Consider the following 26,979-nt stretch of genomic DNA (forward strand, 5'->3'; position numbering starts at 1 on the left):
TCAGATGAGTAAAAGGAAACAGAGTTTAAGCATTTTGCCCAAGGTCACAGAACAGGCTAGTAGATCGTGAATAGAATCTTGGGGCCTGATCATCTGGCCCATGTCTCCTAACTTTGTGTATATATACACACACACGCACACACACACACACACACACATACATACATAAATACATACATATATATACATACATACACACACACACTGAATCAGGGTGTCTCCCTTTAACTATAGCTTTTCATTGAATACCCTTGTCCAGCAGTCCTTCCAATCTCTGACACTTCAATGTCCGGGTCACGACATGGTGATTTTGGATCTTTCTCACAGTCACTTTCATCAGAAAAGTCTCCACAGTCATTGTCCACATTGCATACAAGCATCCTCTTTATACAACGACCTAAGCAAAGAATAAAGAACTGAATATTTCTAATCTTTTTTAACATTGGGTTTTCATAAGAAAAACAAATATTCGTTACTGGAATCTTCCTCTTAGAAGGTGTATTTTCATTTTAGCCAGAGAGAGGTAAAAACCTAATCCCTTACTTCTCTAAGTGAGAAAAAAAAACTTTAAATTTTCCAATTATTTTTAATGGAATGGCACAGAAAATTAAATGGCAGAAGAATTTCTGACATTCATAGAGAATAATCATGGTTTGATTTATTTTTAGATTATTCTTTAATGTCTAGATTTGGGGTATTTTTCTGTGAAGTATAAGAGTGTGGGAAAACATTAGTTCATATAGGCTAGTGTCAGGAAAGTCATATTTTTGAGTTGCTTTAATGGTCAAGGTATCATAGAACCATAGAATATCAGGGTTGGAAGGGACCTCAGGAGGTCATCTAGTCCAACCCCCTGCTCAAAGCAGGACCAATCCCCAACTAAATCATCCCAGCCAGGACTTTGTCAAGGCTGACCTTGAAAACCTCTAAGGAAGGAGATTCCACCACCTCCCTAGGTAACCCATTCCAGTGCTTCATCAACCTCCTAGTGAAAAAGCTGTTTCTAACATGCAATCTAAACCTCCCCCACTGCAACTTGAGACTATTACACCTCATTCTGTCATCTGGTACCACTGAGAACAGTCTAGATCCATCCTCTTTGGAACCCCCTTTCAGCTGGGTTGAAAGCAGCTATCAAATCCCCTCTCATTCTTCTCTTCTGCAGACTAAACAATCCCAGTTCCCTCATGCTCTCCTCATAAGTCATGTGTTCCAGTCCCCTAACCATTTTTGTTGCCCTCCGCTGCACTCTTTCCAATTTTTCCACATCCTTCCTGTAGTGTGGGGCCCAAAACTGGACACAGTACTCCAGATGATGCCTCACCAATGTCGAATACAGGGGAATGATCACGTCCCTTGATCTGCTGGCAATGCCCCTACTTATACAGCCCAAAATGCCATTAGCCTTCTTGGCAACAAGGGCACACTGTTGACTCATATCCAGCTTCGCATCCAGTGTAACCCCTAGGTCCTTTTCTGCAGAACTGCTGCCTAGCCATTCGGTTCCTAGTCTATAGAAGTCCATGGGATTCTTCCATCTTAAGTGCAGGACTCTGCACTTGTCCTTGTTGAACCTCATCAGATTTCTTTTGGCCCAATCCTCTAATTTGTCTAGGTCCCTCTGTATCCTATCCCTATCCTCCAGCATATTTACCACTCCTCCCAGTTTAGTGTTATCTGCAAACTAGTGTTATCCACGCCATCCTCCAGATCATTAATGAAGATATTGAACAAAACCGGCCCCAGGACCGACCCTTGGGGCACTGTGCTTGATACTGGCTGCCAACTAGACATGGAGCCATTGATCACTACCTGTTGAGACTAACAATCTAGCCAGCTTTCTATCCACCTTATAGTCCACTTTATAGTCCTTATGTCTGGGAGGATGTAGCATATACTCAAAATAATCTGTGTTTTTATTGTGACATATAAACAAGGAGAGAAATCCTGACCCCCATTAAAGTCATTGGGAGTTTTGCCATTAACGTCAATGAAGTCAATGAGATTTCACCTCAGTGGTTTTGTGAAGATTAATTGTTTCTACACAATTTAAAGATTTTAAATTCAGCCCTGACATAAGAAGATGCAGTCTATTGATGTCAATTAGCTGGCCTGTAAAGTGCTAGCTAATGTCTATATAGTATTACTATATGCCTTAGGATATGCCTTGGGTGGATTGATGTGTCAAATCCCCTATGCAAAATAAAGTCATAGAGTTTTGTAATTTTACCTGTATTCTAAAAGGGTTTGAACCTAGATCTCCAGAGATAGACTGAACTGCTGAAGTCACCTGAACTTCCCCACTTAAATGTCTCGTTTCCCACCGATTTTTCATAAAGCATAAACAAAAAAGATTCACTCAGCTCCATTTGGAATGAATACAACATAAGAAAGGAAACTTGAGGAACTGGCAACTTTTCAGCATCAAATAGAAAGAACAGTTCAGGAATTTAAACCTAAATATATAGCCCCTGATTCAGCAAACTATCAATATTCAGCAAAGTACTTAAGCATGTGTTTAACTTTAAGCATGTATTTAAATCTATTGACTTTAAATGTGATTTGAACATGTGCTTAAAATTAAGTAGATGCTTCCATGCTTTGCTGAACTGAAGCCATAATTAATTAGCCTGGTGTGAAAGTAACACCTACCTGAATCACATCTAAAGTCAGCTCCACAATCGATTTCTTGCTCTTCTGGACAGGCTGTGCTGGTTTTACAGCTTTGTGTGTCTCCCAGTGGTTCCAGGCACTGTTTCCCACGAAACTGTCCAAATTGCTGAACACTTCTAGAGCGAAACTACAAAGATATATAATAATAATTAGATCTTCTTAAAGAAAAGCAAGACAAAATTCCCAATATAATTAGAAATTTCCCCCTCAAAATTTCATCCAAGTTAGAAATTTTTTCACAAGCTGATTCGTTGAAAACCAGGAAAAATATTTGGAAATTTTATCAATATGTTTCCCTTTTTGTCCCTTCATCTCGAAGTTGGAAATGTTGTCAACATTTAGAAATTGAAAACATTTTGATTAGCCCTAATAATAATAAAATGAACAATAATAATATTTTGCACGTGTGCAGCATTTTTGCAGCATCTCAAAACAGGGTACAAATCACATCTTAGCAGTGCCCCACCCTCTTTTTTTTTTTAAAGCACAGAAATGGACATTGAGGAACAGATAGGAATGACTTTCCTAATATCACACAGCAAGTTGTTCACAGAGACAGAACAGAACTCAGGTCTCCTCGTTAGAGATGGATGAAATTTTTCAGACTAAACTTTTTTTTTTGACAAAAAAAATGCAGATTTGGGTTGACTGAAACATTTTGCTAATTTGTGTTAATTTTAAAAAAGAGTAAAACAAAAATGGAATTTTTTTTGACAAACCAAACTAGTCTGTCAAAAAACTCAAATAAAAAAAACCAAAACCCCTCAAAAAAAAGAAGATTTTGGGTCGACCCGAACCACAATTTTTTGTTTTAGCCAGAAAACGGAAAACTATATTATTCACATAGATCTACTCTTGATTCTCATTCTTCTGTTTCTCTACTAAATAATGCTTTCTCTCATTTATATTCATAGGTTACACTGAGAACAGTCTAAGTAGTACATTTTATTAAAATAATATTTCAAATTATGGCCAGATACTCAGCTAATGCCAATCAGCATAACTTCATTAACTTCAGTGAAGCTATGGTGATTTACATTACTGAGGATTGGGAAGACTGCGGATACTTTTGTGGGAATTTTTCATGAATACCAAATTCTGAGGAACAGCTTGATGTAGCTCAAAATCTTGTAGCTTCCACCAACAGAAATTCATCCAATAAAAGATATTACCTCCCTTATTTTGTCTCTCTCAAATGCTTATGAAGCAAGTAAAAATTCATATTTTATTTGCATTTTAGTCTTCATACTGAACTGGCCTCATAGTTAGTATTTTATTTACTTGGAAACCAGGTTTTTTCGACAAAGAAAGTCCCCAAATTATACACAAACACAAGACGATGTTTAGGAGAACTTACCTTTTGTTCATTAATTCCAGACTTTCAGCCCTCTCATATTGTGACGGCAAATAAATTAGCAAAGATTCTATGTCTGAAGGTCTTTGTTAAGAGCTGGATGCAGAAAGTCACTTGCCATGCATAAGAAAAGTACCTTTATGGAACCTACTGCTTATGCACAATATCACACATTCCTATGTGCCAGTAGGTGGCACTCGTTGTAGCTAATTCTTCACATGCATATATAAACAGATATATAGCTGGTTTCAGAGTAGCAGCCGTGTTAGTCTGTATTCGCAAAAAGAAAAGGAGTACTTGTGGCACCTTAGAGACTAACAAATTTATTAGAGCATAAGCTTTCGTGAGCTACAGCTCACTTCATCGGATGCATTTGGTGGAAAAAACAGAGGAGAGATTTATATACACACACACACAGAGAACATGAAACAATGGGTTTATCATACACACTGTAAGGAGAGTGATCACTTAAGATAAGCCATCACCAGCAGCAGGGGGGGGAAAGGAGGAAAACCTTTCATGGTGACAAGCAAGGTAGGCTAATTCCAGCAGTTAACAAGAATATCAGAGGAACAGTGGGGGGTGGAAATAACATGGGGAAATAGTTTTACTTTGTGTAATGACTCATCCATTCCCAGTCTCTATTCAAGCCTAAGTTAATTGTATCCAGTTTGCAAATTAATTCCAATTCAGCAGTCTCTCGTTGGAGTCTGTTTTTGAAGCTTTTTTGTTGAAGGATAGCCACTCTTAGGTCTGTGATCGAGTGACCAGAGAGATTGAAGTGTTCTCCAACTGGTTTTTGAATGTTATAATTCTTGACGTCTGATTTGTGTCCATTTATTCTTTTACGTAGCGACTGTCCAGTTTGGCCAATGTACATGGCAGAGGGGCATTGCTGGCACATGATGGCATATATCACATTGGTAGATGCGCAGGTGAACGAGCCTCTGTTAGTGTGGCTGATGTGATTAGGCCCTATGATGGTATCCCCTGAATAGATATGTGGACAGAGTTGGCAACAGGCTTTGTTGCAAGGATAGGTTCCTGGGTTAGTGGTTCTGTTGTGTGGTGTGTGGTTGCTGGTGAGTATTTGCTTCAGATTGGGGGGCTGTCTGTAAGCAAGGACTGGTCTGTCTCCCAAGATCTGTGAGAGTGATGGCTCGTCCTTCAGGATAGGTTGTAGATCCTTGATGATGCGTTGGAGAGGTTTTAGTTGGGGGCTGAAGGTGATGGCTAGTGGCGTTCTGTTGTTTTCTTTGTTGGACCTGTCCTGTAGTAGGTGACTTCTGGGTACTCTTCTGGCTCTGTCAATCTGTTTCTTCACTTCAGCAGGTGGGTATTGTAGTTGTAGGAATGCATGATAGAGATCTTGTAGGTGTTTCTCTGTCTGAGGGGTTGGAGCAAATGCGGTTATATCGTAGCGCTTGGCTGTAGACAATGGATCGAGTGGTATGATCTGGATGAAAGCTAGAGGCATGTAGGTAGGAATAGTGGTCAGTAGGTTTCCGATATAGGGTGGTGTTTATGTGACCATCGCTTATTAGCACCGTAGTGTCCAGGAAGTGGCTCTCTTGTGTGGACTGGTCCAGGCTGAGGTTGATGGTGGGATGGAAATTGTTGAAATCATGGTGGAATTCCTCAAGAGCTTCTTTTCCATGGGTCCAGATGATGAAGATGTCATCAATGTAGCGCAAGTAGAGTAGGGGCATTAGGGGACGAGAGCTGAGGAAGCGTTGTTCTAAGTCAGCCATAAAAATGTTGGCATACTGTGGGGCCATGCGAGTACCCATCGCAGTGCCGCTGATTTGAAGGTATACATTGTCACCAAATGTGAAATAGTTGTGGGTCAGGACAAAGTCACAAAGTTCAGCCACCAGGTTAGCCGTGACAGTATCGGGGATACTGTTCCTGACGGCTTGTAGTCCATCTTTGTGTGGAATGTTGGTGTAGAGGGCTTCTACATCCATAGTGGCTAGGATGGTGTTTTTAGGAAGATCACCAATGGACTGTAGTTTCCTCAGGAAATCGGTGGTGTCTCGAAGATAGCTGGGAGTGCTGGTAACGAAGGGCCTGAGGAGGGAGTCTACATAGCCAGACAATCCTGCTGTCAGGGTGCCAATGCCTGAGATGATGGGGCGTCCAGGATTTTCATGGCTGACTTAGAACAACGCTTCATTCACCTGCGCATTTACCAGTGTGATATATGCCATCATGTGCCAGCAATGCCCCTCTGCCATGTACATTGGCCAAACTGGACAGTCTCTACGTAAAAGAATGAATGGACACAAATCAGACGTCAAGAATTATAACATTCAAAAACCAGTTGGAGAACACTTCAATCTCTCTGGTCACTCGATCACAGACCTAAGAGTGGCTATCCTTCAACAAAAAAGCTTCAAAAACAGACTCCAACGAGAGACTGCTGAATTGGAATTAATTTGCAAACTGGATACAATTAACTTAGGCTTGAATAGAGACTGGGAATGGATGAGTCATTACACAAAGTAAAACTATTTCCCCATGTTATTTCCACCCCCCACTGTTCCTCTGATATTCTTGTTAACTGCTGGAATTAGCCTACCTTGCTTGTCACCATGAAAGGTTTTCCTCCTTTCCCCCCCCCTGCTGCTGGTGATGGCTTATCTTAAGTGATCACTCTCCTTACAGTGTGTATGATAAACCCATTGTTTCATGTTCTCTGTGTGTGTGTGTATATAAATCTCTCCTCTGTTTTTTCCACCAAATGCATCCGATGAAGTGAGCTGTAGCTCACGAAAGCTTATGCTCTAATAAATTTGTTAGTCTCTAAGGTGCCACAAGTACTCCTTTTCTTAGATCTATAGCTGTGGCACTAGTCATAAAAGGCTTATGTGGTATTTTTTGTTACCATGAAAAATGACAAAAACTAAAAAGTTTTCATATAAAAAATCTTCATTTTTTAAAAACTTTCTTCAAAAAATGAAAACGGAAAAGCCTGGCTATCAGTAAATTTTGGGTTTTTGTGTGTGTGTGTGTTTTTGATGAAAACCGAAAAAAAAAAAAAAGTCAATCAAACTTTGATGTTTCCTGCAAAAATTTCTGTTTTGCCAACAAAGCCCTTTTACAGAGCAGTCCGCTCTTGGGTATAAAACAGTTGAGGATACCTGTGAATCATAACATCAGAATATAGAGGAGGAGTTTAGCACTCCTCACTATAATGGAGGACTTTTAAGAGTAAATGTCAGTAATACCTGTGTCATTTTAAAATAAAAACACTACACCGAGAGCTTACCCTTAGATTTGAGCATGGGTCACATGGTCCCCATTCACTCCAGTGGGTCAGTTTACAGTCTATTGGAGATTGAGCATTAGGTTCTCTTGTCCTCCTATGCAAAACTTTCTTTGAAGAGCTATCAAACAAAACATTTCAAAAACAATATCGGATGGCTAAAATCAAGTACAAGTTTTAAAACATTGGTTAACAGTTTAAAAACAAATGTCCTTTAGCTACATCCTGGTTCACTTGCACAGCAGTTGTTGGCATTTGGCTATACAAACAGCCTCATTCTCAAACTCTTCACCAGGTTAAAAGGGGAAAGTAGAGGACACTTTACTTTTTACAAATATTTAAAGTCAAAGAACAGTTAATGAACCAACATTTTTTTTTCTTTCCTGTAAGCATCAAGATTTAGTCTTTGTGTAGGTCATGATAAGCTGCAAGTCAGGTAAGGTAGTGAAATAACAGCTCACAACCAGCCCTAGGATTGTGTATAAACTCCAAGATTTGGTAAAATCAGAATTAAAGGCCTACGTGTTCAAATGTGACTGGTGATTTTGGTGCCCAGCTTGAAATACCATAAAAGTACCTAGTGTTCAGGGCGTGGGTGCTCAACAATTTCTGAAAAATCAGGCTCCTCCAAGGTGTCTCAAGTTTGACACAAAAAATGGATGTACCCAGAATCACTAGTCACTTTTCAAAATTTGGACCAATATTTTTAAGATTACCTTAACCTGGCTTACTATCAACTCTTACTTCATCTTTCTAGTTCTCATCCATTATAGCAGTGTTTCCCAAACTTGGGACGCCACTTGTTCAGGGACTTGTCCAGTATGTCCCTCGGCCCGCGTCGCTTCCCGCAGCCCCCACTGGCTGGGCACAGCGAACCGCGGCTAGTGGGAGCCGTGTTCAGCTGAACCTGCAGATGCGGCAGGTAAACAAACAGGCCCGGCCCGCCAGGGGCTTTCCCTGAACAAGTGGAGTCCCAAGTTTGGGAAACACTGCATTATATGGTCAGTCTACAGATACAGAAAGTGAACACTATTTTACAAATATTTGCGGCTTAAATTGACCTGACAGTAACTCTTCAACCTTTAATCCTAAACAGTTCTGGGATGCAATGTAAACCTTTGGATGGCCAACTCACCTTGGCTGGCTCTGGAGATGCTTCCAGTTCCCTGTCATCAAACCAGTGTACAGCTCTTCTCCTGGGTGTGAGACCCCACAGGCCTAAAACCCATGCCTACAGAGCTACCAAGCAGCTGGCATCTCCAGGCTACCACCCAGTAGCAGCTGTAACCAGCCTGTGTGCCACTTACTGTGACCTGCTATGGACAGAGACTATGGGAAGTTCCATCTCAAGGGTTTGACAGGCAGCGGCGTCCTGGTTCCTGATTGGCTCCCTGCCCTGTATAAACTCACAGGGTATTCCAGGAAGCATCCAGGCAACAGTATGGATCTTCTTTAGCTGCCTCAACCATTCCTGCTTTCTTGTTTCTGACTTTCTGGCTTTGACCTCAGCTTGATTTGGACTTTGCCTCTTGACCCTTGGTATTGACCCTCACCTGGAACTTGACTACGAGTTCCTCTGCTACTCCTAACCTCAGGTTTGCCCCAGCTCTGACCTTTGTCCCTGACTGCCCTTGTTGGGATCCTGACACTGGGTCAGCCATGATCAAAATGTATGCCAGCCAGCCAGCTGCTCCCCTGCCTCCCTCTTCAAAATGATTTTCATCCCAAAACCTCTGGGTCCCAAACTTGGGTCTACTGGTAAATAGATCTTTGGCTGAGGCAGAGAATGATTTAAATAGGCGGGACTCTAGAATAATTTGAAAGCTGAAAGCAGCTATGTGCACACAGATGTAATACAATGAAGTTTTCTCTACGTCAAGCTCTGCTTGTGGCCATGGAGTTGGGGACAGGGAGACAGTTACACCACCCTGATTCTGCACCCCAGTTCCAGCATGCACTATCATGCACTGCAGGCATACAGTCCTTAAAGGGGCACATTTTTGTGTAGTATTGGTGTAGAGACAGAGCTCCACCATGCCCTCTATGCTGGGTGTTGGGGACAGCAAACAGCAGATGGCTTTGAGGAGTTCACCTCTTCCAGGAAAGTTCTCTACTGGTGAGTTACAGCCAGAATCTATCCCTGTTGCTATTTGTATTTCTACAGTGTTTTTCATCCCAAAGTACTCTACAAACTGATATACAAAGTATGTGTATATCTCTCACTGATGGATGGGACTGGGCAGTTGATATGACTTCAGGCTAAGGATATGATATTTATTTTTAAAGTTACTGAGCAATCTCAAGAGATGATCCTGTCATACATACCTTGTGCTACAGCTACCATCCTTTCCAATGTTCCTGATGCCTAGTTACCTTTAGTTTTCTCCTACTGTAAACATTATAGGAAAGCCCAATCCACTAGAGCATCGTAATAAGCAATAAACATAATAAGCAATGGATTTTTTTCTCTTCCCTCACATTCATCATTTTTGCAGGTGACTGGTTGGCCTGCTTACTCCTTCCTGGACCTCCAGAGGTAACTTCTTGGCCTGCTCCTCCTGCCTGACACACTTATGGAGATCTCCATTTTCTAGAGTGTAGGGATCATTGTACTTATTTGGCACTGGGCATGATTTGGAAAAGGAGAGTCCCTAAAGAGAGGGGAGTGGGCCAGCTGTCCTCAGAGATACTAGTATCAGGGCACTAGGGGCCAGATTTCCAAAAGTGGTTTAGGTACCTACAGATGCAGATAGAAGCCTAATAAGATTTTTTCAAAAGCATCTAGATGCCTGACTCCTATTGATTTCAAATTCCACTAAGTGACTGGCTGCTTCTTTAGTCATATAAATACCTTTGGGAATCTGCCCCCAAAGATACTGAAAAGGGTATCTGCTGCTACAGTGATCAACACTTCTCCTCCACAACACCTTTCAAGATCCATGGCTCTACGTATGCCTAGCACAACATATGGTGTACTTCATCCAGTGCATCAAATGCCCTAACAACAACAACAACAACAACATGGGTAAAACTAGACCATCACCAGGCTCTTGAATGAACTCACACAGAAAAATGATAAGATAAAGACACCCTATTACTTGTGGACAAACTCTTTTCACAAAGTGGTCACTCCATAGCTGACCTCTTAGTCCTCGTACTCAAAGGACACCGGCAAAACACTACAGAAGACAAGCCTGGGAGCTTAAATTCATAACCCTGCTAGACACGAAAAATCATGGACTCAATGGACTAGAGACACTGGTTTTACATTTCAATCTGTAACCCAAATCTACTTTGTCCTATGAGTGCAGAGGTGTTAATTGCCCACTTCATTTTGAACAGTTTCTTGAAACTCTTTGTGCTATAACAGTCTATTCCACCTTGTATTTAGCTGGTGCTTACCTTTCCCAGCCCCGAAGAAGAGCTCCAAATCTTATCTCATTCACCAACAGAAGTTGGCCCAATAAAATGCATTACTTCACCCGCCTTGTGTCTCTTTTATTGTCTGTCTGAGTTAGATACTCTACCCCATCATCATGTAGCATAGAGTTCCCATGGTTTGCTAGAAACTTGTTCTGACAAATGTAGGAATTTTGGTAATAATTTAATAATTCCTGTGCATATGTCAGTTTTCCTCTGTACTTTGCATTCCTATGTACTGAGTGTGTAAACGGTAGGGATGAGGTATTTGATTCATATAAATAGCCTCGTTAGAAACCAGAGTCATTAACAAGCTGACTAGAATCTACACATGTGAGTGGAAGATCCAGATTAGACAATGGAAACTCCAATGGTCAGGACATTCACACCTAGCAACTAACAGCTCAGAGATTCCCCCACCTGTCTGCAGGGAAACAGAGCAAAGGCCCCAGATTGGAGAACAAAGGAAAAAGGTGTCAGGTGGCTGTGTTAAGAACTGAGCTCATAAAGACACAGGGCTGTCACTGAGAGACAAATGCATCCGATGAAGTGAGCTGTAGCTCACGAAAGCTTATGCTCAAATAAATTTGTTAGTTTCTAAGGTGCCACAAGTCCTCCTTTTCTTTTTTTAAAAGGGACAGAGGCAGAGAAAGGAAGCAAAGAGATTCTGTAGCAGTTGCGTCTTTATGCCAACCTAAGGACTTCCAGATGCTGCATGCCAGGTGACTAATAAATTGAAAAGGTGGCCTGGTGTCACTGCAAATACTTACAGAGAATATTGTATGCTGAAGAGATATCATACAAGCCTCTCACAGGAGTCTGGTTTAGCTGGATTAAGTGCAGGGAGTCACAGAGAGCGACAGGGATTGTTGGTGCCCAAAAGTCCCATTTCACATCCTTGCCGCTGAGGAATTGTGTGGTTCCTCAGGATCCAGTATACTAAAGGAGTCATTTTACAGGGACTAGTTACAGGCCGGGGCATAGATCAGACACTGATGCCTTGAGTTTTCAGATGTATGTGTGAACTTAAATATAAAGAATTTGTTGCAAATGATCTCAGGACCTCTAAAGCACCAGTGCTTGGTTTGCAGCCGTTGTCTCTATATGCAGGAGAGTTATTAGCTTGTTCTTTGCTACATCTTAAAGAATGATGGCTTCAAAAGAAGACTGACCCATGTTCCATGTCCTTCTGATAGGCCTGAGTGACAGCTGTGTGAAAAGTGTTTTAAATTAAGTCATTTAAAATGGAGGAGATTAGGAAAAATGACATGCTTGTCATCTCACTATTAAACTCAGGGAAATAGTTCTACTTACTAAACACAAACAGAGCTGAGTCAGGAGATTTAGTGCACCTAGTTTGAACAGGAAGGAGCTAAAAGCAGCTCAGCCATCAAGAATGCTGCTGAGTATGACAGCAGGGAGCAAGGACTTCAAAGACAAATGCTGAATTCAGTATTCCCTATAATTTCTGCTCAGAAGAGAGCACCCAGCTGGCTGCTTCATTCTCCAAAATGAGTTTTGTACTTTGAAAAAGTGGCTCACATGAATGTGCCCAAACCCCTGAAACTCAGAACATCCCTGAACCCTGGAGGAGTTGGGCTCCACATCAAAGCATTGCCTCTGAGGCCCATGAACGGATATACCAAGATCAGTGTATCTGTTAATCAAGGATCTTGCATATTGAGCTGTCCCTGAATGAAGAAATAGAAAAACAGAGAGCCTTGGCTAGCTGACAGTAAACTATTGACATTTCAGCAGTCTGGGGGGAGAGGAGAGTGCTCTTGGGAGAATTTCACAATCTACACAGAAACTTGATTGCACTTTTGCTGTGGTTTTGTTGCAGAAACACTGGCCAAACTCACATTGATGTGTGAGAAACACACCTAGTTTATTTGTCAACACCATAATTTATTAAATCATAAGATGGGGCCATTTTAATAAATAGTTATGAAATTGATGAATTCAAGCAAGGGAGTTGGCTTGATGGTTGAGTTAGAGCAAGCTGCAGGCACCCAGAGGATCTGAGTTTGAGATCCAAGAAGGCTTCTCATCTGTGTACAGTACTGGTAATCTCACCTCTCAATGGATAATGTCAGCATTTCTAGAGAAGAGCAACAAAAATGATGAAGAGCCTCAAAAACTTATAGGGAAAGAGAGAAGATTCGGATTGTTCATGATAGGAAGGTGACAAATAAGATGGGATATGATAAAAATTTAAACAAGGTAGATAAGAAGAGGACTGAAATTGAAAAGGTGGGAAATTCAAAGCCAATAAGAGAACATACATTTTCATACCACACATAACTAAATCATAGAACTCATGAGGCCAACCTCTCTCCCACTTTACCTGTGTCTTCCATCCCTTTGAAACTTAAGAATATCCAGAGTTATTGTTCATAAACTTTTTAAAAGGGATGTTAAACCTCATATTTCAGGATTTAAGCCTCTTTTAGGAAGTCAGGATGAAAGCTACTATGGGGACAAATTATCCCTAGAACTGAGCAAATGACAACTTCTTCACTTCGGGGCCAAAACAAAAACAAAAACAAAAAAAAAATCCAGTTAGATTTGAACCAAGACAATTTTCAAACATTTTTTTCTGATGACTAACCCCTCCCCACCAAAAAAACCCCTAAAAATAGTTTGCTTCAAGTTGACCAAAATGTTTGTCTACTCTAAATTAGACTTTTTCCATTTCAGTTCATCCATTTCAGGAGTTACACCCTGGGTGTGTGCGCTTTATTTTTTAATTGGCCAAATTTGAAATCAAAACATTGACTCAATGTTTTGTTTAGACTTTTCAGGTCAAAACAATTTTTTTCCTGTCAACTGAAACTATTCAGGTCAAGTTCACCTCAGTTTCTGACTGCCTCCCCCTCTCCCCCCAAAAAAGCCTTTTTGTGGGGGGGAGGGGCAAAAACACTTAATAAAAAATAAAAAGTTTCCCCAGCTTTACTTATCCCATTTCTGCCTACCTCAGGGTTCTTATACCTTCCTCCAAAGCATCTGGTATTCACCATTGTCAAAGACAAGGTACTGGACTAGATGGCTCTTGGATCTGATCCCGTTTGGTAATTCCTACAATATCACTTTAGGAGCACTGAGCTGGCAGGACTCTGCTGCTGGAGTTGAAATGTGCCTTTTTGCATATCTTTATGGAGACACCATATAACTAGCACAATCTTAAGAGAGTTGGTCACTATTACATGGTACTGATGCACTATTAATAAAGTATGGCTTGAGAGAATGGAGTATAGACTAGGAGCTTTGAAATGTCAGTAATCTGTATTGCCATCACTAGAAAAGTGAATGAATCTGACAGGCAGAAATGTGTCAGGCAAAACAAGCAACAGTCCAGATTATACTTTAGTACTGTATTTATCATAAACAGCTAAAATAATGGTCTCCATACAGTATATAATCACTACTGTCTTTAGCCATATATGCTTGATCATGCCCTACAGATGCAATATAAAATCCAAGGAATCTGAAACTGATACTGCCAGGTGGCATTTAAAAAAAGGGTTACAAGAACAAGACAGCCCTGTAGATGAATGCACTTTTACTGTTTGTTCTGGGTAAAACAAAATCTAGTACAAAGCTGCTGATACAAAGAAAAAAATGAAAGGAATTACCTTCTCATCTCTCCTGAAACCAAGGTGGTTGCTTCTAAAATGCATAACGCACATGTAAGTTGCAGGATAGCATGCATGCTTCTAGCTTTTTTAGCTGGATGGAAGAAACGACCGGGACTGAATCTGGAGTCTTTATTTGTTCCCTGTGTCATTTCTTACCAGAAGCACAAAGGCAACGCCCACAGAGTATGCCAATGATAGGCCATAGCTAATGTTGACTTATGGTACATGCTCTAGAGTTCACTGCAAGCATGGTGGGAAAGTAAATCTGTATGAATGTTCAAGTTGTCTTTTGTTGCATTATTTCCCCACCAGAGATTGAGATTCTTCCCCTTTTGACCAACCAGGTAGGGAATAGAGCCCTTCTATTGAACTAGAAGACACTTAAATGCATATAACTCCACTGGAGAATACCGCAAAAGGAATACAGATAATTCAGAAATTGTCTATGTTTAGGGAATCATTATGTGGAGGCTTGGAGGGGTGGGATAGGGAGAGATTTTTTTGCAAGCCTAAAGGATTTATACCTACTCAGACTTTAAGGGAAGCAGGGACCATTGTGATCATCCAGCGTGAATTCCTGCACATTGCAGGGCAGAGTACCTTACCTACCCACTCCTGTAACAGAGCTCTAACCTCTGGCTGGGTTACTGAAGTCTTCAAATCTTGGTTTAAAGACTTCACCATTTACACTAGTTTAGTAATTCAGTAGCACAATAAGGTTTAGTCAGCTGTTCTGGCCTTCAGTCCTCCTGTCATGAAGGACCTGTTGTTTATCTAAAGGATAGAGACTCAAAACATCAGATGAGGCCCTAGGACCCTGTGCCATCAGACCTCACAATTACATAGAGATAGCACCAGGTTCTGGATTCTGCAAGAATCATGTTACTCTCTGCTACTTGTGGTGCATCAGTAGCTATTTCCAAGATCACTACCTTTGCCAAAGTTTCATTGTGGAAAAGCTGCCTACCCATAGTATTGTAGGTATCATGGGCCATTATACAGGCTGAGGGCTTTGAGCCCAAGAACAATATATTACATTGAATGCACTGCCCTATTTTCCAGGGATGACTAGAGCATGTAACCTTTTGGCTGTTTCCTTTATGGATTTCCCTGTAGTTAGGAATTTCTCTTCATTTTGGGATTGGCCCACTAGCTTATTTAAGTGCCCAAAAATCAGGGTTAATTTTCTCTGGTAGGAAAGATTTCAGGCTATGGACATTCTGTACTAGGAACATTAGTACCAAGTAGTTGAGACATGTACTGCTAAGTGGGCTGTGTCCATTTGCTCACCCAGACCAGTCACCCCTGGTTATAACCATGTTTACCATTTCAGCAGTGTGAAGCAATAACTACATATCAGGAAGATAAAACCTTGTACAGCAGAGTAGCTATAAGTTTGCACTGGATGTAGCAAACTTGCTCTTGTCCAATGTTAGTTTTCTCCATTGGAGATCCAGTGTGTAGGGTTATTTTGTTTATAGGCTAAAATGATTTTTCCTGTCTTTACAATTCTACCAGACTAATCTTTGACTTTCAAAGCCAAGTCAATCTTAGAAAAGTGGAATTAAGTTAAGTAGTTTAGACAGATTTCCACTGTTATGGCAATGGAAGTTAGTTTGAAAGGGGAAAAAAAAACTCAGTCCAGATTTAACCTGTCTCACTGTAGCCTTGGCAAAGTCTCTACAAAAAAAGAGACGGCAGGTCTACACATATAGTGCTACATTGGTGCTTGGGGCAGGGTGTGTGTGTGTGTGTGGGGGGGGGGGGGGTAAGAGCTGTGTGGAGCTGCTTTCAGACCTCCACCTAGGAGCCAGACCTGCTAGTGGCTGCTTCTGGAGCACAGTGCAGTCTGTGGTGCCAGGACAAGCAGGAAGCCTGCCTCAGCACCCCTGTTTTGCTGCTGACCAGGATCTGCCCAAGGTAAATCTGTGCCCCAGTCCCCTGCCCCAGCCTTGAGCCCCCCATACCTAGAGCTCTTCCCTGTACCCTAAACCCTTCATCCTGGCACTCCCCAGAGCCTTCACCCAAAGCCCTTCCTGCACCTCAAGCTCCTGCCCAGAGCCCCCTCCCACAGAATGGATCACTCATTCCCAAGCCCACCCCACAGCCCTCACTCCTGCACCCTGACTTGCCTCCCACACCCCAAACCCCTCAGCTCTGCTAGGCCATGGGCATTAACAATTTTCTTCAACTGGGTCACCAGAAAAAAGTTTTAAAACCATTACTGTACCTGAGGGGTTAGGTTGGTATAATTATGTTCCTCAGCTGTGGATTTTTCATGCCCGAGAGGCATTTTATATACTATAAGTTTGTAATGTAGAGCTGGCCTGAGACCATTCCTTAGGCTAGAGTTGCATGGTAACCTTTAATGCTGTGCAGTAATGGATGGAGGGTTATTTGTTACGGCAGTACATGTAAAAGAGGAGTTGCCAGATTTGTTTTGAAACACCACTAAGCACTGACTGTTCCTCAACTTGCAAGCCATTAACTACTGAACAAGAATAGTGCTAGGTATTGGGACTAATGGGAAAGTCTTGGGTCACAACTGTTCCTGGTACACTGTTTAAATAAAAACTAGATTTCATCTTTGTTCCTTAATCAGTATATGGTAGTACAGGATTTACCATTTCAGGAGGCAAGTCATTCCCAGCAGAAAGCATGGACAGTTGACTCTTTAGCAATCAAAGTCCAATAGTCAGGTTTAAATAAATATTTAACATTCACTTTCAGCATTTGTCTAACAGAACTTTGACTGTTGACCAGCTGTGTATTTGCTACTTTAATACTACCAGTCCAATGGCTTACATTTGGGCTATTCCCATAAATGAGCCTTTTTCCTGTTAGACACAGGAGTGGAATGTGTTCACTATTTAGAGTGGTTTCACATCACATATTTTGTGTACTTTGACACCTGACAAAAAACATGGTAGAGTTTAGCCCAAGCCTCGGAGCAGATAAAGAGGGACATTACTTACCCTCCATCAGCTCATTCTACCATGATGAAAATAAGAGGTTCCTTGCAATACACTTCCATCTATGTAGTTGAATCATCCTGTTAGGAAGGCTATCCTAACCTCTCCCAGAAAGTGCCATTGCTATGCCTGAAGCATCTTTAGGTTAAGATAGTGAGGGATTGTTCTAAAAGTAAAGCAGTTGCTGTGGTACAGGGCTGATGAGTCAATGCTTACTCTCCAGTAAGAGATCCAAATGGTATTGAAGTTCTACAGCTATGGAGGAAAAACTGGTCCAAAAATGGCTACTTGAAATTGATAGATATAAAATAAAAGAAGGCTGCTCTCAAGTTAAACTTCTCTGAAAAGCCACTGAACAGAAAGTATTCTAACTGGAAAGCATAGAAAATGCTATGATTCCTTTGATGAAGTTTATCAGTTTGGCTAGAAACAGCCATAAAATTGGAAGTTCTAAATAGTGATCAACTCCTAGGATGTTGAGTTCTTGTTCCAGAAGAAACAGAAATATGCTGCATGGCATGTTAGTTTGCCTTGACATACTGCTCTTTCAGAAAAGAGGCAACCTGCACTCATTAAATATGAAGAGCTGCATCTTTTTAATGTCATTAGAAAACTTTACTAGTTGTGCGACTACAGTTTATATAAAATAGTAACATCTGTAAGTTTCTACATTTCCAGTTTGAGACAAGTACTTATAAATCCATAACTTTTAATTGCATTGTAAGAAAGTGCACAAGAGAAAGGTTATATACAGAACAAGTTGCATGACTGGCTGAATTTATCACTAAAGTTGCCTTCAAATTGATTTTCCAGAAGTAATTCTCTGTTTAGCATTTGTTTAGGTATCCAATTCAACATTAAAGACAAGATTGTATTTCAAGTTTACACTTATAAATGGTTGAGTAAGAAACTAACCACCAACAGAATGGCAAGAGCTGATTAGGCCTGTGTCCAAAAAGCAAAGTAATCCTAACAGTTTAGTTTATAAAGTGACTGATTTAGATACAGGTCAGTTAGTACAGGAGGTTCACAAAGAAAGGCACTACCTCCTTTGAGAGGTGGATAGCTACCTCAAATTGTATTAGGTGCACTGAAATTCACAAAATACTAAGGCATCAATACAAGATTGCCATTTGCCCTTCCAACACATACTGGAACTGACTTACACCATGTCTGTGACAAAACAAGCGATCTGAGTTCAGATCATTATGGACATTCACTGAAGTTTAGCAAGTGATTCAAGAAACCCATCTGCTTATTCCATTTTCTTTAGCCATCTGCCAAGCTTTCTTGCTTGAAGCAAGAAAAATCCAGCACCCTATTTGATTCCCCCTGACCCACAACCCTTAGCAGATTTAAAAACCACAGGGCATTAGACACAAGTTGAAGTTTGGATGAGGTGTTTGTTTCAACTTTAGGTCCAAGGTCAGATTCCAGAACTTTAGCATAGACAATTTGTCAGTTAGAAACAGTGTTGGAGTTTGTTCTCTATAACCACTGCTTTTCCAGATTCTGCAACTATGTTGTAGTTAGGGACTAATTACAATCAGATGGAGGGCATTTTGCCATTTTCAATACAAGTTAGCAAGCACTGGATTTTTCTTGTCTACTTTGGTTTTTGTTTTCCCACTATTTAGAAATCAGAAGGAAAGCCATAAGTTATCACCTATTGCACAGTCATCATAAACACAAGACAAACTATTGTCCATTGAAAAATGGAGGTTTAAGAAAAAGCTTTAAATGGCTGCCATTTTGGAGTGAGACAGCCATCAGTGGAATCCAGATGTGAGGGAAAAAAAGAAGTTTGTCATTTCAAACCGTGTTGCAGAATTTGCAAGATTCTAAATCCACAATTCCCTTTCCCTATGTGGAGGAGAATGCATAGTTTCTTCCTCAAAATGGGTGCTCAACTCATTACAACTATTACAGTAAGTGCTGCAAGGATTAAGTGTAGGTGACCATGTTTAAAAACACTACAGTAAGACTGGGAAGTCAGTGTTTCCACAAGACTTACATATGCAGTCCTTAAATTAGAAGAAACTGAAGAGGTTACAGAAAAAAAAATTCACTTCCACCAACTTAAATCTGGGCCTCCAGCATGAAAGTCTGGATATTTTCCTTGGCTTCATCTTGAATTATGTTAACAGCAGGTTCTCTTTGAGGGCTCATGTTTCAGTCCACACATACAGTTTTTAGATCACAGCAGACATTAACAACAATCAGAATAGGCATCAAGGATGAAGGCAGACAAAAATAAGATTAGTAGAAAATGGTGACAAGGAGGGGTCATCTTGTTATGCCATTTGTCCTTTGCTGGTTACACCTGGTTTCTGGCAAAGAGAGAAAGTGGTTAGGAATTGTGATAACAGTTCACCCAATCACCACATAAAACTAGTAGAGATGTTGCCAAAAAAAGCCAAAAAACCAACAAAAAAAGCAAAAGCAAAAAGGTGCATGTGTGTGTATGTGTATCTATATATCAATTCTCAACATCCTATTATTCTAAAGGCTTACCAGATAAAAATATTGTGTAGACTAGAACCTCTATACTTAAGGTTACCAGCTTCTTGTTGAAGATTTTACTAGGACCTCCAGTAAAATGTGGAAATATAGTAATACTGTCTGCTCATTGCAAGGTTGAGACAATTGAGAAGGGGAAGAGGGGAACTAAGATTTGTTTAACTTGTAGGATCTCTAAGTGTAGCCTTTTATGCAAAGTTCTGCTGAGTGCATTTGTTGCATTAGAAATGGTTATCCACCCAAAGTCTGGAAGAGCTGGCTAATTTCTAAGTAATCCTGCCTATTGTAGTTTAAGTGTGGAGTTTTCCCTAAAGTGGAGTCCATTTTCAGCTTTGAGCACCTTGCAGAAGGGACTAAGTCAGCTTTCTGCTTGTCAAATCTTATTGGCTATAATGAAAACATTCCTTTTCCAATGCATGAAGTTATTTTAAGCTTTACTACAGGAAACAATGAAATCAAAGTAGAACAACATTTATACTTTGCTATTAGGATTTCTCAGTCTGCTGTGACATCTACAGAATCAATATATTTCATATGATGAGTCAGTTACATTTCACTGTGGTTCAGGCTGCCCTTATCTACATTAAATCCTGCTTCCATATTTGACCCAGATGTATACATGCCAACTACCATTCTGCTACAAAGAAACAGCTGTAAACAAAGGGATTATACTAGAGAGCATAGCTAAACTAATCTCAGGAGAGGGGTATTCTCATTTTAATGAGTAGTAGCTGGTTTTAAGTCACCTGACATCTGATCCTGGAAACAAAATTAAAGGTAGACCACATGTAGTGAAACCTGGTTCTATAATTTGGTACTGAAACCTACCCTGCAGCAATTATGGGCATGGACATTAACCAATGTGAGTGGGTAATCTTGGACTCTGAGATTCTCTAAGCTTTTAGGAGAAGAGCTAGCTCTTCCACTGCTTGCAGTTAGTGAATTCAGACTGAGGCCACCCTAATTTCTAAACTGGAAGAAATAGGTCAGTTATTTGCATTGCTCCAAGTTTTAACATACTTGCTTTTAAAGAGACAGTCTTGGTCTCCTCCCTTCCCCAGCCACTGGGCAAGCTAATAATTTTGCTAGTCAATTGTATTAGCCACAATGCCAGACTTCAGCACAGACCATCTTCCCATGCCAGTCACATGGGGAAAAGTGGTCAGTAGACAAGCTTTCAAATTCTTTGGTAGTTTCTCCATAAAGACATACCGAGAAACATGTGAGTTACACAAAGCCACTTACCAAAATTATGCAAATGGATTTCCAAAAGGATCACCAAATAGATCAGAAGATGGTGATGGCTGAGATGCAACCTAAAATAGAAGATTGTTTGGTTATAAACAATGGGCTACTAAACTGGTAAACTCTGCACACCATGAAAGGAGGGAGGGAGAGATGTTGGGCAAGTGGTTTTAAACAACCCACATTTCAGGCATTCTGGAAAGATTTACAGTAGAAGTGTTAGCCAACTGTTTAAATTAACAATAAATGTATATTTTTAGGGCTGGGTTAGAATTAAAGTCTATTTAACTTTTGACTCATACTTATCTATAGGAAGACCATGTGTATTTATATTCATATGGGATTCAGCCAATAAATTTAATTTTTAGACTAAAATGAAACAAAATAAAAAGTCAGCATTTTGGAGAAGTTCCAGAGTTTCCATAAAAGGCTTCAAGTCTCACGTTCCAAATGCAGAATGTGGTTAGGCTACTTCCTTCCCTGTAGCATACCCAGGATGGAGGCCTCCATTCTTTGGCCAAAACAGAGAATCTACACATTTCATGCTCCTTGCCCCCTACCCTGCAAAGAGGGGAAGGCCTAAGCTAGTTGGAAAGAATTGTTCTGTCAGACCAATATGGCTGACAAAGCACAACTGCCTCATACCACAAAACTAAAAGGCATCTTCACCCTGGGAGTTAGTAACTATCCAGAATTTGGCTTAGGTTCACAAGTAGTATTTTCCCCCTTGCCCCTGAAGGGGCATTTGAAGTCAAATATGGGAATACATGGAATTTGCTGACCCTGCTAGGGAATTGTTTTGTCACCAAATGGGAAGTGCCCCATCTGTGGACAAACCCCACAGATTTGTGCAGTGTTGATAGGAGACTTCAGAGAACTACTGGGTAGATAAACAGTGCTCAGTACTTACAGAGGGTTGTAAGGAGGTGCTGAAAGGATCTGTTTGAAAGGGGTTTTCAAACAGGGCATCAGGCTTGGTAGCTGGCAGAGTGCTTTGTCTGGGAGCAGGCTTTGGTGGTTCTATGTGAAAGAGTTTAAACAAGTTACTTTCCTTGTGGAGAGCTCAGATCTAGGCAAGCCTTGATTTCTGAATATATACAGTAGGATTTCCTCTAGAACCTGAAGGATTAGTTGTGTGATTTTCAAGCTAGAATCAAACTTTGTGCAGACCTACTTATGAAGAGTCACCTTAGTTATTTCTAATAAATATGCCAATTAGCTTAAATAATTCATACGGGAAAGTTTCCAGTTTTGAAAGTGAGTGGTTTAGAGAACATATGAATGCTAGAGGGCAGTATTGAGCAGCAATAAATTAAGGATGACCCTCAGACTATACTTTAATATAGATTAGCCAACAAGCAGCATCTTGACAAGAGAAGATGCTAGCCTAGCCATCTAAAGGCCACTTAATGTTTAAAATTAGCTTCCTTGCAAGGGAAGGTCTTTGTTTATTCTTCCCCCAATGGCTTGATGAAGCATTAAGAAAAGGGAATTTACCACTGATTTTAGTAGACAATTGATTAGCTGCCAAGTCATGATCAGAGTCGTCTTGAAGAATGCCCACTTTGCTATTAAAGTAACAAGTGAAAGCTCCAGAAGCACCAAGACGACTTTGCTGCTGTTCTCCCCTCCTTGCTGGTACTGCAGGTGGCTTTGTCAGCTGGAAGTCTTTAAACATTTCTTTTACATCCTTTTTCTCTTTATCCCCAAGTGGGTCTAATGCAGTGAAGGCATCACTTTCCTTCTTAGATGGCTCCTTTGGAGGTGCAGTTCTGGGTGGTGGCTGAGGAGGGCTAGTTGCAGAGACAGAAGACAACATAGCAGGGGGCTGTGTAGTAGATGGAAACATGCTGGTCTGGAAAGGATTTCCAATGGCAGCTGGTTGTGCCCAAGGAGTAGGAGAGACATGTGCTGGCTGACCCCAGAGACCAGCAGACTGAGATGGTGATGGGGCTCCAAAGGATGCAGGCTGACCCCATCCTGAGACTGCTTGAGGGGCACTGAAGGCAAGTGGTTGAGTAAAGCCTGTAGGTTGAGCACCCATAATGGATCCAGGAAATATTGCTGTGGCAGGATTGAAAACTGAGGACTGTTGACTCCATGGTGTTGGAGATGTTCCTGGCAAGCCACCTAAGAAAGATTATATGCAAGACTTGTAAATAGGGTATATAGTGAGGCATCTCTGTAGGTGTGCTGTATGAATACTTGTGCTCCTTGCTTCAGTTTTTCCACAGTAAAAAAAAGCCTATGCATCAGCAAGATGTTAGACTTCAATGCCTGTGAAGGTTCCCTCACAAGAGCTCTGTAGCACAAAGGCTTGTCTTTTACCACTGGAAGCTGGTCCAATAAGAGATATTATGTCACCCTATTGAGTGGATAGGGTACTTAGACAAGCCATTTTAATTTGGGGGCTCTAAAAACCTTGTTCTTAGATTTGATTTTATTCTGTCAGAAAGTGTTGAGGGTCTGCTCCAGACCCCACTGATATACTGTATGTTAAACCAAGGTAATACAAAATGCCCTTTGATGTCAGTTAACCCTGACTAGCTCCATGTCCAGAATAAGTTTTGCTAGCAAGTAGGAATCTGTATCATACAGATGTATTCAGTGTAATATGCCTATACAGCACATCACGAGGAGAGTTTCAAACAAAGATGACAAGCTAAACAAGTTTCCTTCATTGTGTCATGCTGACCTGAACCTGGCTGAGTGCAGAGGGTTTGTATAGACGTGTGACGGTCTGATGCCTCCCTTGAGGTAGGCAAGCTTGTCCTAAGGCGACTAGTGTGTGGCTAGTCCCATTTTCAAAAAAAAAGTTATTCTAAACTCAGTTTTAAATGGTTTAAGGAGACAGGTTTGAACAGGTTTGTTAGCGACTCAAGGTCTTACTCTAGCTTTAAGCATATTGTGAGAAAGATTTCAGTGCAAGATTGAGGCCATTGCCTCTTGCAGGGAAAGAGCTTAGAACTCTATATTCTCAGCAGTGTGAGAGTGTGTTACCAATGCATTCCATTACGACTCTTAAAATGGAGGTTTATTAATGCTGAATGTAAACGTCTTCAGCCATTTCAGTCCTTCCTCTGCATCCTATTAGGTACAGGAGCAGCTTGCCTCACCACCACCACCACATTTAACTCCCCTAGCTCCCTCTGCCCCAAGCCTCATTGGTTAGTAAGCCTAATGGATCTCTTCCAGAGATCCAAGGCTCTATGCATCAGAATATTCTGCTCCTGCTCTTACCTTAAGTGGCAAGTTTCCCTACAGTTGTCTGACCCCAACCCAGTCAGAATTTTATTGCCTTCCTCCCCTAAGTCATTTTGGAGACCAGCATTCAAAGTTGAGGACATTGATCTGCTGAGTAAGATGCAACTAGGTTACACGTTGCTTTTGTATACAATACTTTAAGATACTGCATGTTAGAGAGTTAGTGGCACTGCATGGACTGTTCAGCTAGCTACATACATTATATATAGCCCCAGAGCTGTCTGATATTGTTGCCTAGCTAATATTTTCAAGCAAAAATTTGGCATGAGGTCTCCAGAAGTTGAAAATCTTTGTTTTTTAAGACTGGGTTCCCTCCCACCCCCAGCCCAAGCCTTACATGTGATTATATGAATATTCCACTTAGTATTAATTCAAACTAAGATTAAGAGCAATGGATTATAAGGTGCTAGAGTGACACTAATTGAATTTAGCTAGTTACATATTAGTCTTGTGAATTAAAAGAAACATTTCTGTTCAACTCTATCTTGTATGGACATGGGGGACCCACACATGTTTACTGCTTATTTTCTCAGTATTTTAGAGAAGTAGGATTGGAAGGATCATTAACATTTTGCTCTCCTGAATCTGGTTTAGAGTCCAGTGTTCAGAATCAGAGAACTCTGCTTTCCACTCCTACATACTCTCTGCAGGAGACAACAACTTGGCTGGGTGCCTAACTTGGATCCATAGTCTTAGTTTGGTTGTGCATCGTTTGTCATGGACAGAAGCCAAAGCTGTAAAGTTCAGTTCATATCCACACTCCCCCCCTCCTCCCATGAAGATTCTGTATTCAATTGTTCACATAAAGGCCTTCACAGGGCATTGAGCCAAGATACTGAACATATAACAATGTATGTCTAACAATGAATTTGAGGGTCTGACTGTATTTGGTCTACTTAAATATATTTAAGGTATGGAGTTATAGCTGTCCCAATTATCTATATAGCAAGGACAACTAGGAAAGTTTGGGCTAGTTCTCAGCACTGCTGGATTTTGGTAGAGTTATTAAACTTGTAGTGCTGAAAGCACAATTCTGAGTTAGTGTATTAGAAATCTAAAGGAACACATGTAACAGTAATGGAATAAAGATGCCAGCTATGGACAAAGTCTGCCAGCAGTTGGTCTGGCTACCAGATAACTATTGACTTACAGAGCTCCACAATCCAATACATGTACAGTTTAACACAAGAAACACTCCATGTTTTAGAAGTGGTAGTCACCTGGGTAGGGTGCCAGACTGGGCAGGAGACCTGGGTCTATCCTTTGACAATGACCTGTTGTGATCTTGGTCAGGTCACTTCAACTCTGCAGGCATTTAACTTTGAATGCCTTACAAAGTCCCCCAGTCCCTGTTGGTCATTACAATTTGTATTGCAGTAGCAGACCTTTTCTTGGGGTATGTGCTTCCCAGCAAAGGTAGACAGACATATGCTTGAGCTAATGTGCTAAAAATATTGTATCCATAGAGGCATGCTCCCAGCTGCTGTGTAGACTTGTCAGTGGTAATTTTTCTAGCTGTGATTAGAAAAGCAACTTTTGCCAATACTCTGAACTGGAGATTCAATGTGTCAATCTCCAGACTGCTCTCTTCCTGTACTATTTTAACATTTGGTACCATGTTTACATTTACTGGTATCTTGTGGTGTATGTGAAGAGTCTCTTTATTGCATGATAAAAACCAATCTGGTTGCCTACTATATAGTCTGTTCATACCACAAGCTAAAAGAGCAAGCACTCAGTTAAGTCTCTCAGAGGATGGAGTCTAAGCATCAATGAAATGTGACCTAATGAGATGCTATCAGGCTGAGGAAGAAAGTAGAGAAAATGCTACATATGAGAGGCCAGAAGGAAAAAAGGGAACTCCAGCACACTCTTGTCAAGAGAACATTTAAATTTAAGTCTGACTTATTAAAAGTAAGAGACCATAAGTTGAAGTAGCTGATAAGGTTGATTCTGTCACTTTAAAGTAATGAACTAACCTAGACCAGCCAGGGGTCCTATGGTAGGACTGGTTTGGAAGAGGTCCAGTGGGTTGGTTTGCACCAATGTAGGTTGTGCTGCAGGAGAAGTCAGGCCTGGGGCCTCTGAAGCAGTAGACGCAAAGAGGTCTGAGCCAAACAAATCATTTGCTGCAGTCTGGAAACGAGGTGGGGAGGGGAGAAGAGGAGAAAAAAAACCACAGTTTTACTGGGATACAGTTACCAAAAGGATACCAACTCCAGTTTCTGGGCCTTGTTTTCAGAAAAGTTCTGATACTACCAAGACAGGCAAAGTCGTGTATCTGCTACTAAGCAAGCTAGAGCTCTCAGATAAAAACTATTTTAGTTCTGGAACCAGGAGACATGGGATCCAGGTTTTACACTAAAGGACTAGTAGGCTGCAAAGTTTGAGTTCTAATCTTAGACTAGATGCTTCCTCTGTCTAAGCCAGCTGTGGAGGTATTTAAATGGGTGTGTTTTAGAATGCCATGCATATAATGAAGTCATTTACTTATGCCAAGACTAGAAGACTATCCTGGCTTGAACACTATTTAAATATTGTCCATTGGTTGTGTGCTTCAGGTACATTGTTCTTGGAGGCAAGCACTGGCAAGATAAATCATACTGACTTACTGCAGTATGTGAA

The 26,979-nt window shown here is 40.9% G+C and overlaps 2 protein-coding genes across 4 annotated transcripts in view; both read right to left on the reverse strand.

The window, feature by feature from the left end:
• Nucleotides 1-14,988, reverse strand: part of C9 (complement C9) — a 33,839-nt gene extending 18,851 nt beyond the window's left edge. The window contains exons 1-4 of the mRNA XM_043514343.1: nucleotides 14,351-14,988; nucleotides 7,299-7,416; nucleotides 2,653-2,800; nucleotides 250-397 (exon numbers count right to left, since the gene is read on the reverse strand). Coding sequence (XP_043370278.1) covers nucleotides 250-397; nucleotides 2,653-2,800; nucleotides 7,299-7,416; nucleotides 14,351-14,502 — 566 coding nt within the window. The 5' untranslated portion in view covers nucleotides 14,503-14,988. The remainder of the gene's footprint in view (nucleotides 1-249; nucleotides 398-2,652; nucleotides 2,801-7,298; nucleotides 7,417-14,350) is intronic.
• A 2,913-nt stretch (nucleotides 14,989-17,901) lies between these two features.
• The window catches only part of DAB2 (DAB adaptor protein 2), a 42,697-nt gene continuing 33,619 nt past the window's right edge, over nucleotides 17,902-26,979 (reverse strand). For all 3 annotated transcript variants that reach the window (XM_038402983.2, XM_043514344.1, XM_038402982.2), the window contains 5 exons: nucleotides 26,334-26,490; nucleotides 22,588-23,220; nucleotides 22,001-22,110; nucleotides 21,091-21,161; nucleotides 17,902-19,655 (listed from right to left, as the gene is read on the reverse strand). In XM_038402983.2, coding sequence (XP_038258911.1) covers nucleotides 21,096-21,161; nucleotides 22,001-22,110; nucleotides 22,588-23,220; nucleotides 26,334-26,490 — 966 coding nt within the window. In that variant the 3' untranslated portion in view covers nucleotides 17,902-19,655; nucleotides 21,091-21,095. The remainder of the gene's footprint in view (nucleotides 19,656-21,090; nucleotides 21,162-22,000; nucleotides 22,111-22,587; nucleotides 23,221-26,333; nucleotides 26,491-26,979) is intronic.

This window comes from Dermochelys coriacea, chromosome 5 (assembly GCF_009764565.3).
Source record: "Dermochelys coriacea isolate rDerCor1 chromosome 5, rDerCor1.pri.v4, whole genome shotgun sequence".
NCBI classification, from domain to species: Eukaryota; Metazoa; Chordata; order Testudines; family Dermochelyidae; genus Dermochelys; species Dermochelys coriacea.